We start from the raw sequence: 13404 nt of genomic DNA on the forward strand, positions 1-13404 counted from the left end.
ACGTTCTCTTATGTCTTGGCCTCCTTCTCGTCCCTAAATCACCGATCATTTCTGGGGTTCATCACTGCAGTAGTTTGCATTACGAGTGCCTTCAGAGAGCTGAAATGCCCCCTTGTGTCTGCGGGGAAGGAAGCTTTCGGCTTCAAATACTGTGCTCTTTGTCCTTCGGTGCTCAGCTTTGACAGTCCTAACGTGACAAAGGCAGTGACCATGATTTTAATACGGCAGCCCTCCCAGCTTCCTCTTATAAAATGATCCTTATAAAAGGAGCTTGTAAAACTCTTTTGGCAGAGGCAGCAGAGAGGTGGCTCATCCAGCCAGATGTTTCCAGCCCTCCCCGAGCTCGTGGCCGCATGAAATCCTCCTCTTGCGCAGCCCACCCTCCGAATATGTAACTCAATACCCGCTTTCCTCTGCAATTCAAAACTCCTCTTCGAGAAGGGAACACCCCTGGCCACGCTGCCAAAACGCCTGCTGAAAAATGACCTTGGGGAATGGCCCAGGGGGGTGTGTGCCTGATTTATGCCCTGCTGTCAGGGGGAGCGGGTATGAAATAGCTGCTTAGGGCAGCTTGTGGGGTGTTTTGGTGGTAGTGGCTTTTTTGAGACATAAAATCACTCATCCTAATTCTACCGAGAGGATCTTTAATGGGGCTACGATTTCATACTATTATCCACAGACCACACATGAAAAGATATAAAAATTCCCCAAGAACTTAAACGCTGTCGGATAGGTATTATTTTAAAAGCCAGCACTCGTCAACAATTATCATCCAGTGATACCTGAGAAGTTGTCACCTATATATTTAGAAACTGCGGCAGCTGTTTGCAGAGCTGATGGTCATTTTTAATCACCAGTGGTTTACAGGCTGGAGTTTCGTTACACCCGTGTAGCAGTGGGGCTTCTTCCTTTCCCCAAGCATTTGGGGCCCATCTGAGTCTCTCCCTAGCCCCTACCCCAGGCTGGAGTGTGCGGTGATGGCACTGAAAAGCCAAAGATGCTCGTGGCCACTTAGATGAGGAAATGCAACAGAACCAAAAAGCCATGAGATGCTCCCTGGGGGATAAACGAGTCTTTATGTACACGGTGAATCAACCTTTCCCACAGCCAGCTTCTACGATACTACCTGGAAGCATTAAAGGCTACAATTGTACAATGAAGTTGTGCATATAAAACCCACACCTGGACAAAGCACAGCTACGACTACAGCCTGGTGAAGATGACTTTTGTTTCAGCTCTTATCAGAGAACCCAGAGCTCTTTAATCATTTTCTTCCGCATAACTTAAAATACAGCATTCAAATTAGTCTTGAGTGTTTAGAGGAGCAACAGGATTAAACATTGGTCTCTCCTTCTTTGACTGTATCTTGCCATAATTGACTTCAAAATCTTTCTTAGTGCCATTTAAGCTTTCTAGGCTTCCGCTCTTTACATTATATCCCAAAGCAGAGAGTTTTTTAATTCTGTACTGGACAATTTGCGTTGTCAGCTCCAGCACCATCGGTGTCTCTCTAATCTGCGCGATAGAAATTCCTTCCTTCAGCAGTCCTCCGAGTCTTTCTTCCAGAATTGGCACAGAATAGTAGAGAAGGGCCGGGCATTTCAGCACTAGTTCTTTTAATTCTTGATCGCTGCACTTAAAGACGTTTTTGGAAAAAAGCATGCTCTTCTGCATAGTGGTCGGAGTAAGCTGAAAAATAAAACCTTTAAGTTTAGACAGCAGCTGTAGTACTTCTTGGTCACTGAAATTGCTCTTCTGGAGAAATTCCAAGTTCTCTTGGATTGCGGTGGAGGTATTTAATAAAATAAACGGATTCTGGCTCAGTAACTTCAGTATCCAGACCCTCATGTTGGCATCAGAACCTCCTAAACTTAGATAATTTCTCTGTAACGTCTCTATCACTTTTTTATTTTTTTCAACAGGACTGTAGAAAATATTGGGTGCGCTTGTTAAGAACCGGCTGATTATATTATTCTTAAGTCCTAGCTCTTGAAAGAACAGAATGTTTGCTTTCTGGTTCTCGTGATACCCAGTAGTGAAAAAAGACTCTGGAAACTGCTCTATTAATTTAATCAACTGTTTTTCATTCTGGCATACTAATCGCCACAGAGCTCTCTGAGTGTTTATCTCTGCAGGACTACGGAGAATTGCCTCTGGGCAACGTTCTAAAATATTGGCTACGGCGGGCTCATCTGCTCCCATTTCTTGTAAGATGCCAGCAACTTCCTGAACGTAGGCCACCTCCTGGAGAAGGACCCACTCCTTCAGCCTGCGTATTTTCTTAACGTCGACCGACAACCTGTAGAGACTCTCAATGGTCTTTTTATTTTCCTCTCTCGATTTCGTATCGGTTGTATACATGGAATGTGTTAAGAAGCTTCTGTTTGGTGCTTCAGTCCGTGAGGACAAAACCTGCAGTCCAGGGTTACAGTACTGAGATCTCGCCAGCAGGAGTGTGAATGTATCTCTTGCACCACGAGCGACTCCTCTCAACATCGTGGAATGCAGCCCTGTGCAGAGAGAGAAACAATTCTTTGAAAACACATTTAAGGCACAAATTATACCTCATAATGTTCTTGGAGTCATTGATATTTAGACTGAGCTGGCAGAAGAAATCACTCTCAATAGTATCTTTTGTTATTCACACAAAACTCAGCGTTCATGCTCTAAGGAAGTGGGGGAAAAAAAGACTTCTGAAAGGTTAATGTTCTGACTGATGCCTCACTGGAACAATAACTTGCAGATGCAACAGACCTGATACGGGGGCAGCACTCCATCCATGTAAATGCTTGCTTGCTTGTCACACCAGAACCAAACTGTCAGCCACTTCCTGCAGCTGACGGTATCATTACGTTACAGCTCACTCGTACTGCATTAGACGAATGTTTTATGCAATTTAATTTGACAGTAATTCCACTAAATGAATAGTAATAAGAAAAAACAGCTTTAACGCCTTTCTTAGCTCGTCTGAATGTATTTGCTTAACTGCTCAGGCATTGTTTAGAGCATGATTTGTTCCTCCCTGTGTCAGAGACCTCCCTGGTGCTCCTTCAGCAGCAGTTCACAGCCTAGCTGCTTTATAAAATCATTCTCCTTGTAATTAAGGAAAAAAATCATCAAAACCATTTGTGTATGTATGTTTCTCACTAGCTGAGTCTGTTAATTGGGGCTGAATAATCAAACTGGTATTTTGGGGGAGGAAGCAAGTACAGCGCGTCATCTTCAGGCCTTCCCTTGCCTCTTCCAGTCCCTACTTTGCTACAGCTGCCCGCTGCACAGACACCTTCTTTCTGTCTCCAGGTAATTTCTGTCACTGCCACGGTGTGGCTGAGCTGGGGTCCAAACACCCAGCACGGGGTAGCTGCGGAGAACCCGATCCCCCAGCTCTGCTCGGGCTGAGTGCCAGGTGCCACGAATAGCACGTGCAGTGCCACCTGCTCCGCGACGGCCGGAGGAGCTGCTGCAGCAGTCACGCAGAGATGTCATCAAGCGTATCTTTAACTTCCTAGGTGGCGGTTTTGTAACAACCTTCTGGAAGCACCCTGTGGAAGTGAGAACTGCTGGTCTCTGAAATGCTCGCGCTGCTTAAAATCTCTCTAAGTTAAAAAAAAAAAGAAATAAATGAGCAGAGATACAATTACTTTGTGCGTTTGGCAATCCTATTTATATAGCTGCTTTCTCCCACAGCACAGTGTGCTTCAAAAAGTACCCACGTGAGCATTAAGTAAGACTGATTTTTTTAAGAGAGGAAAGACTGTTATCATCATCCACTCTAAACTCTTGCATAACATACGGTAAGAAGCCTGTTGCAGGAACAGCTCTATGAGACCCCTAGAACCTCATTTATAGCTCGTCTTTCGAGAAAAATACGTGGTTTGTTTCAAGAACCTAAGTGGTAGAGCCTCCACCGAGTTCCCAAGTAGTGTTAAATATTTTCCAGCAGTAAAATATTTTTTCTCAAGAAAATGTATTTGCTTTTAAGTTGATGATTTTCAGTTTCTAAATCCAGACTCTTATTATGTTACAGCGTCATAAACTAACAGATTAAGACTTACAAAAATAATTTACTACGTGCAAGCTTACGTTAATAACAAAATGCTGTGGTTTTTTGTTTTTGTAGCTTGGTTTTTAGTGTTGTTTCAAACCTCTGAGGCAAAATCTGATGGTCCAATGAAGCTGTATGTGCCGTAACTGCAGTGCTAATAATTTTATCTTCGTAAATTTGGTGACTGGAGAAGTGCTGTCCAGTGAGCTCCAGCACTGAACGAGTGATTTTCACAAGTAGCTGTGTAAGGGCTCTGAGTGGAGGTGAGTTGCAAACTTTTCCTGTGCTGTTTTTTGTGTCCTGAAAAAGTGGCTGCTTCACAGGGACTGCAAACCAAAGCCTTTCCTCCATAGGAAGAGGCACACCTGCCTGTGCTTGTGAACTGCGAGTAGGTCTATGGAATTCAATGGGTCCAACCAAACCAAACCCTGAAGGATCAGGACTTTCTTCATTGCTTCAGCTCAACTGGAAACTGCCAGTGAAATACAGTAGTGTTAAAATTGTTGGGGGTGTCAGATGATGCTTCCAAAGTACAAACTGGAAGAGTAACCATGATTTTTATTTCAATGTGTAATCCCACTATTAAATAAAATTGCCTTGTGAGTAATGCAGTCACTTAAAATACAGTCATTTTACCAATTAGTTACCGAGCTCTTTAAAAAAAAACAAGGCCAAAATCTGACATAGTAAATTGTGCTTTTCTAAAACCTGACATGGAAATTATTAACTTTGCTTAAAAGAAGCTTTATATTGTCTGAAACTGTTTGACATCACAGTCTTTTTTTTTCTTGGTGCTAGCGAGGATCTTCCACGCACAAACACTGAATATGGTAAAAGGAAGAAAACGTTATTTGCTAAACAACCTTTGACCGGGATACTCAGGAACCCTTCTAAAACATTAAGCAAGTTATCGCATATTAAAACAAGATGAATGGATTTTAATGTTATGGTGTACTACAGGAATGGAGAAGACGCTTAGGAGTTATGATTCGGTGTCTAAAATGCATTTCAGAGACTGTAAATGATAATATCACATTTCCTGGCTATTTAACCTGCTCCAAGAGTTCAGAGTTCTCTTAAAGCTTATACTGACTGCTGTTCCCGTTGAATGCAGGAACCTGTTGCAACTTTTTAGATACCGATATTGCTGTGGGGGTTGCAAATTATTTGATTTAAAAATAAACAAACAGCCCAGATCAGTGTTTGCTCTCACTGCCAGCAGCACCCCCTTATCAGCAGGTGTCACCTCAGCAGTGAGGAAGTGAACCAATGTCTGCCTGGAAGTTATCACCAGTCCCCCTGGCAGCAAACTGTACCCACAGAGTGAAGCGGTACTGTGATTTTCATTATTTAGTGGGACTCATGCATGTTATCTTCTTCTATAGGAAAGGTCTACTTCGAATCAGCTGGGTAATTTACCATTCATTTCACTCAGAAATGTGGGTATATTTTTAAAGAAAAACACTCTTGTCCATGTTGTATTTTTTCACAATTTTTTTCCACTGAGGGCACAAACAGTGTAACTACTCCTGCATGCTGGTCAGTACCCTGCTCCTTACAGCAAACCACAACCAGATTTTAGTAGGTTTGTTGTAAGAAACCACTACATGCTTAGCTTGCCCTTTGCCTTGAGCAGGAAGAGTCAGTATCTACCTAGAAGAGCGCGGCGCAGGCTGGATTTGAGCAGCTCGTGAAGAAGGCTGGCGCAGCAGCAGGTAGTTCAGTGGAGAAACGCTCTGTAGCAGCAGCTCTATTTCCCTTTCCACACCTGCTGACAGAAGGAAAGGTTACAAAACCACGCGAGCCCAAGGCCGCGCTTTCCAAAACAGCTACAGAAGAAGCGAGGCGGCCCCGGCATCTCCACACAAGGGGCTCCCCCACACGGCTCCATGCCCGCAGCAAGCTCCCCTCACCCCACAACCCCCTTCCCCGGCCTCACCACGGCCCCACACGGCCGGCAGGGCCCCGGCCCCGCCGCTCATCGCCTCACCGGGCTCCCTCCGCCTCTCTGCGGGCCCTGCCGCCGGGCGGGGCGAGCCGCAGCCGGGGCCGGGCGTACCCGGCAGCCCCGCCGCCATGGCGGCCGCCTCCACAGCCCCGGGGACCCCCCGCGCGGCCCCCGCCGCCATTTCAGGGCCGCGGGGGGGTCCCTGGCACGGAAAATCGCCTCAGTTTCTGCCACCGGTTAAAATAGGATTTGTTGTGGTTAGGGGTGTTTAGAGGGGAAGCGCTAGGAAGCGTCTGCATTTGAATAGCTTTCAGGAGAGAATGAGTACAGTAAATGTGGAAAAAAAAATCAAATTCCTTTGAAAAATTGATCGTTTTGGAGTGTTATTACGGTGTCAAAGCAATCGACATTTGAAATTTAGGATACTTGATTGCCTGTGCTCTGATGGGAAGCCAGTGATCCTATTGACTGGCACCCTGCACGGCAACAGTTACCATACGCATACACCATGCAGGAATCAGCCCTCCTGCTTCCCATAGCGAGGTGTTAATCTCTGCTATTCCACCTATTAGAGGAATTCTATTAGTATTTATTTATTAGATTTATTACTCTGCTATTGTATTATCCTGCTCATAGTCTAACAACTACTTTACTTTTAGTTTTTCTACTCTTTTTGAAAGCAGCACACTGAAAGATCTCTTCAGGATCAAATCCTAGTGAGAGGCAACATCGATGTGATCACGGGGGATTCTCTTTTATCTCTATATTTTCTTCCACGTGATCACTGCACCTATCACAGAATGCAACAATAAATGTGAATATACAGTTGTTGGATTAATAGGAGTTTGCTGGTGGTGCTTTGAAGCGAAATGAGCAGTGATGGTGAGAATCAGCATCCTCTAAGTGTTTTAAGCTGTATCTGCATCAGTTCTCAACTAAACTTAGAGTAATAAGTCATGTGAAGACACATGAATAACTTCTAGAGTAGACAGGTATTCCTAGGCATATTAGCATTTTTTTAAACTAACTTGAGAACTGCATGTTCGCGTCCTTCATACAGGAAAAACCATTACTGTTCTTTCTGGAAGTGCTTCATTGTCAAATACACTTTCAATTCTCTGATCTAAGCATGAAATAAAACTGCTGCAGAAAGAAACTGCTCTACAAACCCAGTTCACGGTTTGTTTCCTACCTAATTTGGCCTCTTCTTGCAGATAACTAGTGATAGGACTAGAGGGAATGGCCTCAAGTTGCACTAGGAGAGGTTCAGGTTGGCAATGAGGAGACATTTCTCCTCAGAAAGAGCAGTCAGGCACTGGGACGGGTTGCCCAGGGAGGTGGTGGAGTCACCGTCCCTGGGGGTGTTCAAGAAAGGTTGGACATGGTGCTTGGGGACATGGGTTAGTGGGTGACATTGGTGATAGGGGGATGGCTGGACCGGATGATCTTGGATGGCTTTTCTGACCCTTAATGATTGTAATTGCAGTTTCAAGAACAGTTAGTGCTTGTGAGTACGAATGACAGGAAGGCATACAGCAATGTTGAGAACAGGGGCCATAAAAAGCATTTTTCATTTTTAACGTGATATATTTCATACTCAACTCTTCACATTTGATTCTCGTAATTTCACACCTTCACGTTATCTTTTTTTTCCCTTCTAACCCCTCCCCACCCTTTTGAATTTTGTGACCACAGTCTGGGCTAAATTAGTTACCCTAACTAGTTAATCAAGCAACTTCTACCACTATGACCCTATTTTCTCTTCCTACTAACTCGGAGAGCCTCACGCCCTGGCGATTCGACATTTTAATTAACATTTTGACTAACGCATCCTTCACCTTCCTCACACCCGACCTGACCTAACGTGGATACCCCACTCGGCGCCGAGCGGCGCTTTGGCACGGGGGGCACGCCAGCTGCTATTCAGCCCACAGGACGATGCTTTATACGTTTATTTATACATTTATTTATGCGTTTATTTATTTATACGTTTATTTATACGTTTATTTCTCCGGTTACGAAACCCGGCGCCGGCTGAGGGGCGGTCCCGGGGGCTGCCAAGGGGGGGGGGGGGGGGGGCACTGAGGGGGCACTGAGGGAGCCCCGGGGCCGGGCCGTGACGCAGCCGCTTACATAAACCAAGCCCCGCCCCGTGCGGGCTGAGGCGAGGGAGGGGGGGGGACGCACCGCGCATGCGCAGAGCCCCCGCTCCCCTCCCTCCCGCTCTCCCGCGGCGGCAAACACACTTCAGAAACGTGAGGGCCGGCGGTCACGTGGGGGCGGCGGCAGCCAATGGGCGGCGCGGGGCGGGGCTGGGGCGGTGGCGGCGGCGGCGGCGCACGGGCAGCGGGCGGCGGCTGAGCACGAGGAGAGAGCGCGCGCGCGCGGCCGCCTCCCCGCTCCCGCGTCCCCGCTCCCGCGCGGGAGATGCGGCCCCGCCGGGCGGCCGCCTCCGCTGGGTCCTAGAGCCCGCCTCCTCCCCCCTTCCCCGGGACCCTTCCCCGGTGGCCGGGCCATGAGCTCCCGCTGAGCGCCCCCCCCGGCCCCGCCGCCCCGGGTCGGGATGGGGGTGAACGCCGTGCACTGGTTCCGCAAGGGGCTGCGGCTCCACGACAACCCGGCGCTGCGGGAGTGCGTGCGGGGCGCCGACACGGTGCGCTGCGTCTACATCCTGGACCCCTGGTTCGCCGGCTCGTCCAACGTGGGCATCAACAGGTGGCGGTGAGTGCCCCGGGGACACCCCCGTGGGGGTGGCCGGGACCCTGTGGGGCAGCCACGGAACAGGGTCGGGGTTCCCGTGGCTCTGCTGCCCCTCGGGATCCTTTTTTCCAGGTTTTAGGATCCTCGCTTTCAGGTTTGTAACCTCCCCCCCCCCTCCCAGGGCATCGCTGTACCAGCACGCTGACATCCCCTTGGGTGCTTCTTTGCACCTCTGCTTCTGCTTGCAGTCATATTTCTGCCCTTCAGAAATATTACAAATTTCAAAAGTTCAGCTTGATGGTTATTCCCTTTTCGCCATCAAAAATAAGGCTCATGCAACCAAACAATTTAAAGCTTCCTCCCATACCTGATGTCCACGATGCACAATTCTTCTGTATCAGCTCTTTATTTTTTAGGTTGTCTAGACAGCAACAATTTATTTAGAACATCCAGTCCTAAAACTTCAAATGTCTTTGTGGACAAACTGCTGAAGTTTTAAAAGAATGCAGGCAATTGGAACAAGCCTAAGCACTAAGGAAATCGCATGTCTTAAGGATAATTCAGAGGTTTCTGGTGCGTTTTGCAGTGGAAATGCTAACTGGTACTAGACCATTTCTGGTTACATGCTCTGAGCGAGTGAACGATGGACAAATGTGAACTTTGATCCTAGCAAGAGGAAGTTCGTGTCTTCAGTGCTCCAACCCCGCTTCTTCAGTGACGACTTGGTGTGATCTCCAGCCAGTGCAATCCTTGAGTGCATTTCTGTCAAATGTTTCATGTGCTTTTGCTGGTTTGTTTACTTTAGTGTAGTTCTTGGTGTTCTAGAAGACGGTCCCAGCACTGCGTTATGCATCTGAAGAACACCATCTTCTTTAGCTGCTGGTTAGAAGGGGTGGGGGTTTTTGGTGGAGTTTTTCTGGTTTTGGCTGTCTGTTTTTTTTTTTTTTTTTAGAAGAGGGGCATTTTTCTTTCAGCCCTCTTTATTTGTCCCCCCTCCCTGCCACCACTTCTCTCCCTGTATAAATAGAGTTCTCCAGAGGAGGGTAAATTACAACTGTGCTATCCAAAGCACTTCAAACAATCTCCAGGGACCTGAATGCCTTAAGGCACTTGCCGCACATGGATTTGAGTACAAAATATCATTGCTTTCATAGCCTGGTTTTGTGAGATCATCAATTCTTTCAAGTTTAAAAAAAACCCTTAACTTTTATAGAATAACTGGCTCCTGCTCGTATTTCTTAGTGATTTCAATAAATCCTTTTTTAAATTAACAGTTAGTAGTTTGGACTGAATCCATTTTAGGTTCCATTTTAGGTTTTAATGAGCTATTTTTAACCAGTGGTAATACACACACATTCGTAGTATGCAAGCTCAAGGCTTACAGTGCGCTTTTTGGGTTGACTGTCTCATTCAGCACTTGTAATCAATGAGCAAACGCTATCTTCTTGCTCACTGGATGACTGTGAGCAAGATACTTATGCACATGCCTGTATGGCAGGGTGTTGAATTGGTTAAAAACATGTATTTTTTGAGATTAAGAGCAGAAGCTCCTCAGCATTTGGGGCGTGAGTCAAATGTAATCTTCTACTGGAGTTTACCGTGATCTTTCCTTAGTTTGAGTGGGTTTACACCGAGAGTTTATGTTCTGCCGAGTTTGTGGTTCCAGTGACCTGGGAAAAACTCATGTCTGTCGGAGTTCAAAGTATGACTAACAGAATGAATGCGAGAAAAGTGGTGTGAGGATACTAAAACCAGGAGGCTTACCTTGCTAAAAGCAGTGCTGTACCTCTGCGGAGCCACCGATTACGGTTCATTTTAAAAATGTGCTTCAAGTCTGGCAAATAGCAACCTTTAATACATAGGTGTTTTCTGATGAACTTTTCTCTTTAAACAGTCATGTAACACTCATGAGCTAATATTTTTGTGTAATTGTGCTATTGAGCAAGTCTAATTACCAAGCAGTCACATGGCCTTACTGACCTCCTTTCTGCTGGCATTCAGCCTACCTGCTCTAAAATCACGAATGCTACGTAACAAACGCAAGGGCCTTCCTCAGCTTGTTTCATCTTTCTGCCTCTCTTCTGTTTCTTATTGTTCCTTCTCTCAAGCCCTTAAATTAAGGTGACGTACTTCCATTGAGACGTGCTTTTTGTATAGAATGAGTTTTCCAGTATCATAAAGGATTGCGTGAGAGAATTTGCTCAGTAAAAGTAAGTTGTGATGGAGAAACATGAAGGGGAGATGCTAAATAGAAAATTGCTCGTATTTTGTCATTTTCCATTACATTTTTGGCACCAGAAGCATCATGCATCTAACTGTGTCTACAGAATAGGCAAAGAATGTAACTTGCATTCTCTAACAAGTAACCATTACATACTTAAGAAAAAATGTCTGTGAGTACATGTGAAGAGTTCTTCGTATTAAGGAGAACGGGATCTCATGTGAACAGTGTCATTTAGGGGAGGGTTTCCTTTATCCCTGGTTTTAGTACAGAATGGCATTTGATCATAATACATAAAAAGAAATGCAAACATTCCATTAGTTGCTGGATAAGGATTTACTTTGGCTAATTATTTACTTTTTTTAGTTTGTTTTCTTGAGTCTGCATGTATGTTTTTGATACGCCAGTTAAAAGGTTGGCATGCAGCAATGGATTTATCCCGATGGATAATCTAATCTCTCCAATCCTTGATTTTTCCTTTTTAAATTATTCCTGAAGAGAAGAACTTACATTGCTAAAACGGGAGAAGTAAAATTCATTTCATATCTGGTAGGCTTCCATGAGGATATTGATGTGTTCAACATCCTGCATTTCTGGTCATTGCTGCTGTTATGGCAGGCAGTTGTGGTGATTTAGGAGATGTGATGCTTGTACCTCAAAGTAAAATTAAAACTAAAGACTTGAACAACAGAAAGCATCATCCCTGCCAAAAAAAAAAGTTTAATTTCCAGGGCAATCACTACAATTCATGGAAATGGAAGCTTGCTTTAAAAATTTAATACTTGGGTATCCTTCTGAGACATCAGCCAAGTTTTACTGTTCTGTGCATCTCGTTTTGAAAATGTGCTTATTCTTTCAAGTCACATAGGTCGTGGTTTGCCATATAGAGATCTGTTTGATGTGGGATTGCTGAAGCAAGTTTGTCAGTGGAATTATTTTTGAGTGATTTCAGCATTAAACAATACTGTCTTTGTAATTGAGGCAGGCAAAATATGTGTATTGTACTTCGTTAGGTTTGGTGACAAATGCTTGGTGTGGAAAAGGGAAGGCACCAAAATAGTTTTGATGGATATACCTGCTAAAACTTTTAGAGAGCATCCGAAGGATGGCTACAAAGGTGGTGAAGGGTCTGAAGGGCAAGACGTATGAGGAGCAGCTGAGGGCCCTTGGTTTTCTCAGCCCCGAGCAGAGCAGGCTGAGGGGAGGCCTCATGGCGGCCTGCAGCTCCCTCACGAGGGGAGCGGAGGGGCAGGCGCTGAGCTCTGCTCTCTGGGGATAGCGACAGGACCCGAGGGAACGGCATGGAGCTGGGACAGGGGAGGGTCAGGATGGGGGTTAGGGAAAGGGTCTGCATCCACAGGGTGGTCGGGCACTGGGACAGGCTCCACAGAGCAGGGGTCATGGCACTGAGCCTGCCAGAGGTCAAGAAGTGTTTGGGCAGCGCTCTCAGACACATGGGCTGATTTTCGGGCAGTGCTCTGTGAAGCCAGGAGTTAGAGCCAACAATCCTTGTGGATCTCTACCAACATGGGATATTCCGTGATTTTATGAGCATCCCTTCAGTTTCATGTTGTAACACTCAGGGTGAAAATCTCCTCAATTTATGAAATGTTCAATATCAAGACAATCACCTACAGCATTCGCAGAGACGACAAGGCTCATGGTTCTTCAGATACGAAGCTAGACGTGCAGCAGGTTGGGGAGAAACGTTAGTCTCATGTATTCTCTAGGTATTTTGGGGTTTCTTTTATGGGGTAGGTTGTTTGTACTGAGCTCTGCTGAATGCGTAGCAGGTCCTCGAGCAAGCCCGTGTTTCTGTGCCCTGTTGCAGACATACCTGTCGTGCCTGTCAGTGACTTGCGTCAACCCCAGCTCAGTGTGCAAATGGGAGAACTTTTGTCCCGCCAGCCCTCTAAATTAAGGATAATTAATCTGTAAATTTCTAAGTCTGTTATTGAAGAGCAGTAACTTACTTTCAGAGGTCACTTATTTAGGTTAGACTTTTGTGGTACATACTGTTAGGTATAGGATGCTGGAGGGCTTCCCCAGTCTAAGTAGCCCACCTGAAAGCCTCATTTACCCCAAAAGTGCCCGAAGTTTGGAGATTCCCTCTGTCATTCTTGGTGTTTTACGATCTTGTCCTGTGATTTGCAAAGTACGTCACTGAGCCACGCTGACGTATGTACTCGCAGCGTTAATCCCGCACTGTTGATGAAAGGGCTGGGTCCACCCTCTCGTGATACCACGAGCACACAGCCCTGTGGCGAGCCAGGTTAGCTCGGCTTGTCCAGAAGGGATGAATCACGGGTTTTGGTGGGATTAGGTTATGCCATGAAAAGGTGGTGGTGGTAGTGGTGAAGGGGCAGGAGGGGAAGGCCACAGGGTGACTTGGCTCCGGGCTGATGTGACCGGGTAACTGTAGCCTGCCCTGTTGGCGTGTGGAGTAACCACTGGGTGTTTTCTGGCGGGTGATTATTGGTTTCTAATGTG

The 13404-nt window shown here is 46.0% G+C and overlaps 2 protein-coding genes across 2 annotated transcripts in view; one reads left to right on the forward strand and one right to left on the reverse strand.

The window, feature by feature from the left end:
* Positions 1–1302: 1302 nt before the first annotated feature.
* Positions 1303–6064, reverse strand: MTERF2 (mitochondrial transcription termination factor 2; the record flags this gene model as incomplete). Its single annotated transcript, XM_084281890.1, has 3 exons — positions 5985–6064; positions 5699–5813; positions 1303–2510 (listed from the first exon to the last, which is right to left on the reverse strand). Exon 3 carries the CDS (start codon positions 2494–2496, stop codon positions 1303–1305), a length of 1194 nt encoding a protein of 397 aa, XP_084138016.1. The 5' UTR covers positions 2497–2510; positions 5699–5813; positions 5985–6064.
* Positions 6065–8335: 2271 nt separating this feature from the next.
* Positions 8336–13404, forward strand: part of CRY1 (cryptochrome circadian regulator 1) — a 37791-nt gene continuing 32722 nt past the window's right edge. Inside the window, exon 1 of the mRNA XM_084292360.1 lies at positions 8336–8714. Within this exon, the coding sequence (XP_084148486.1) occupies positions 8557–8714 (158 nt within the window). The 5' untranslated portion in view covers positions 8336–8556. The remainder of the gene's footprint in view (positions 8715–13404) is intronic.

The sequence above is a fragment of the Netta rufina genome (genome assembly GCF_964035555.1).
Source record: "Netta rufina genome assembly, chromosome: 1".
NCBI classification, from domain to species: domain Eukaryota; kingdom Metazoa; phylum Chordata; class Aves; order Anseriformes; family Anatidae; genus Netta; species Netta rufina.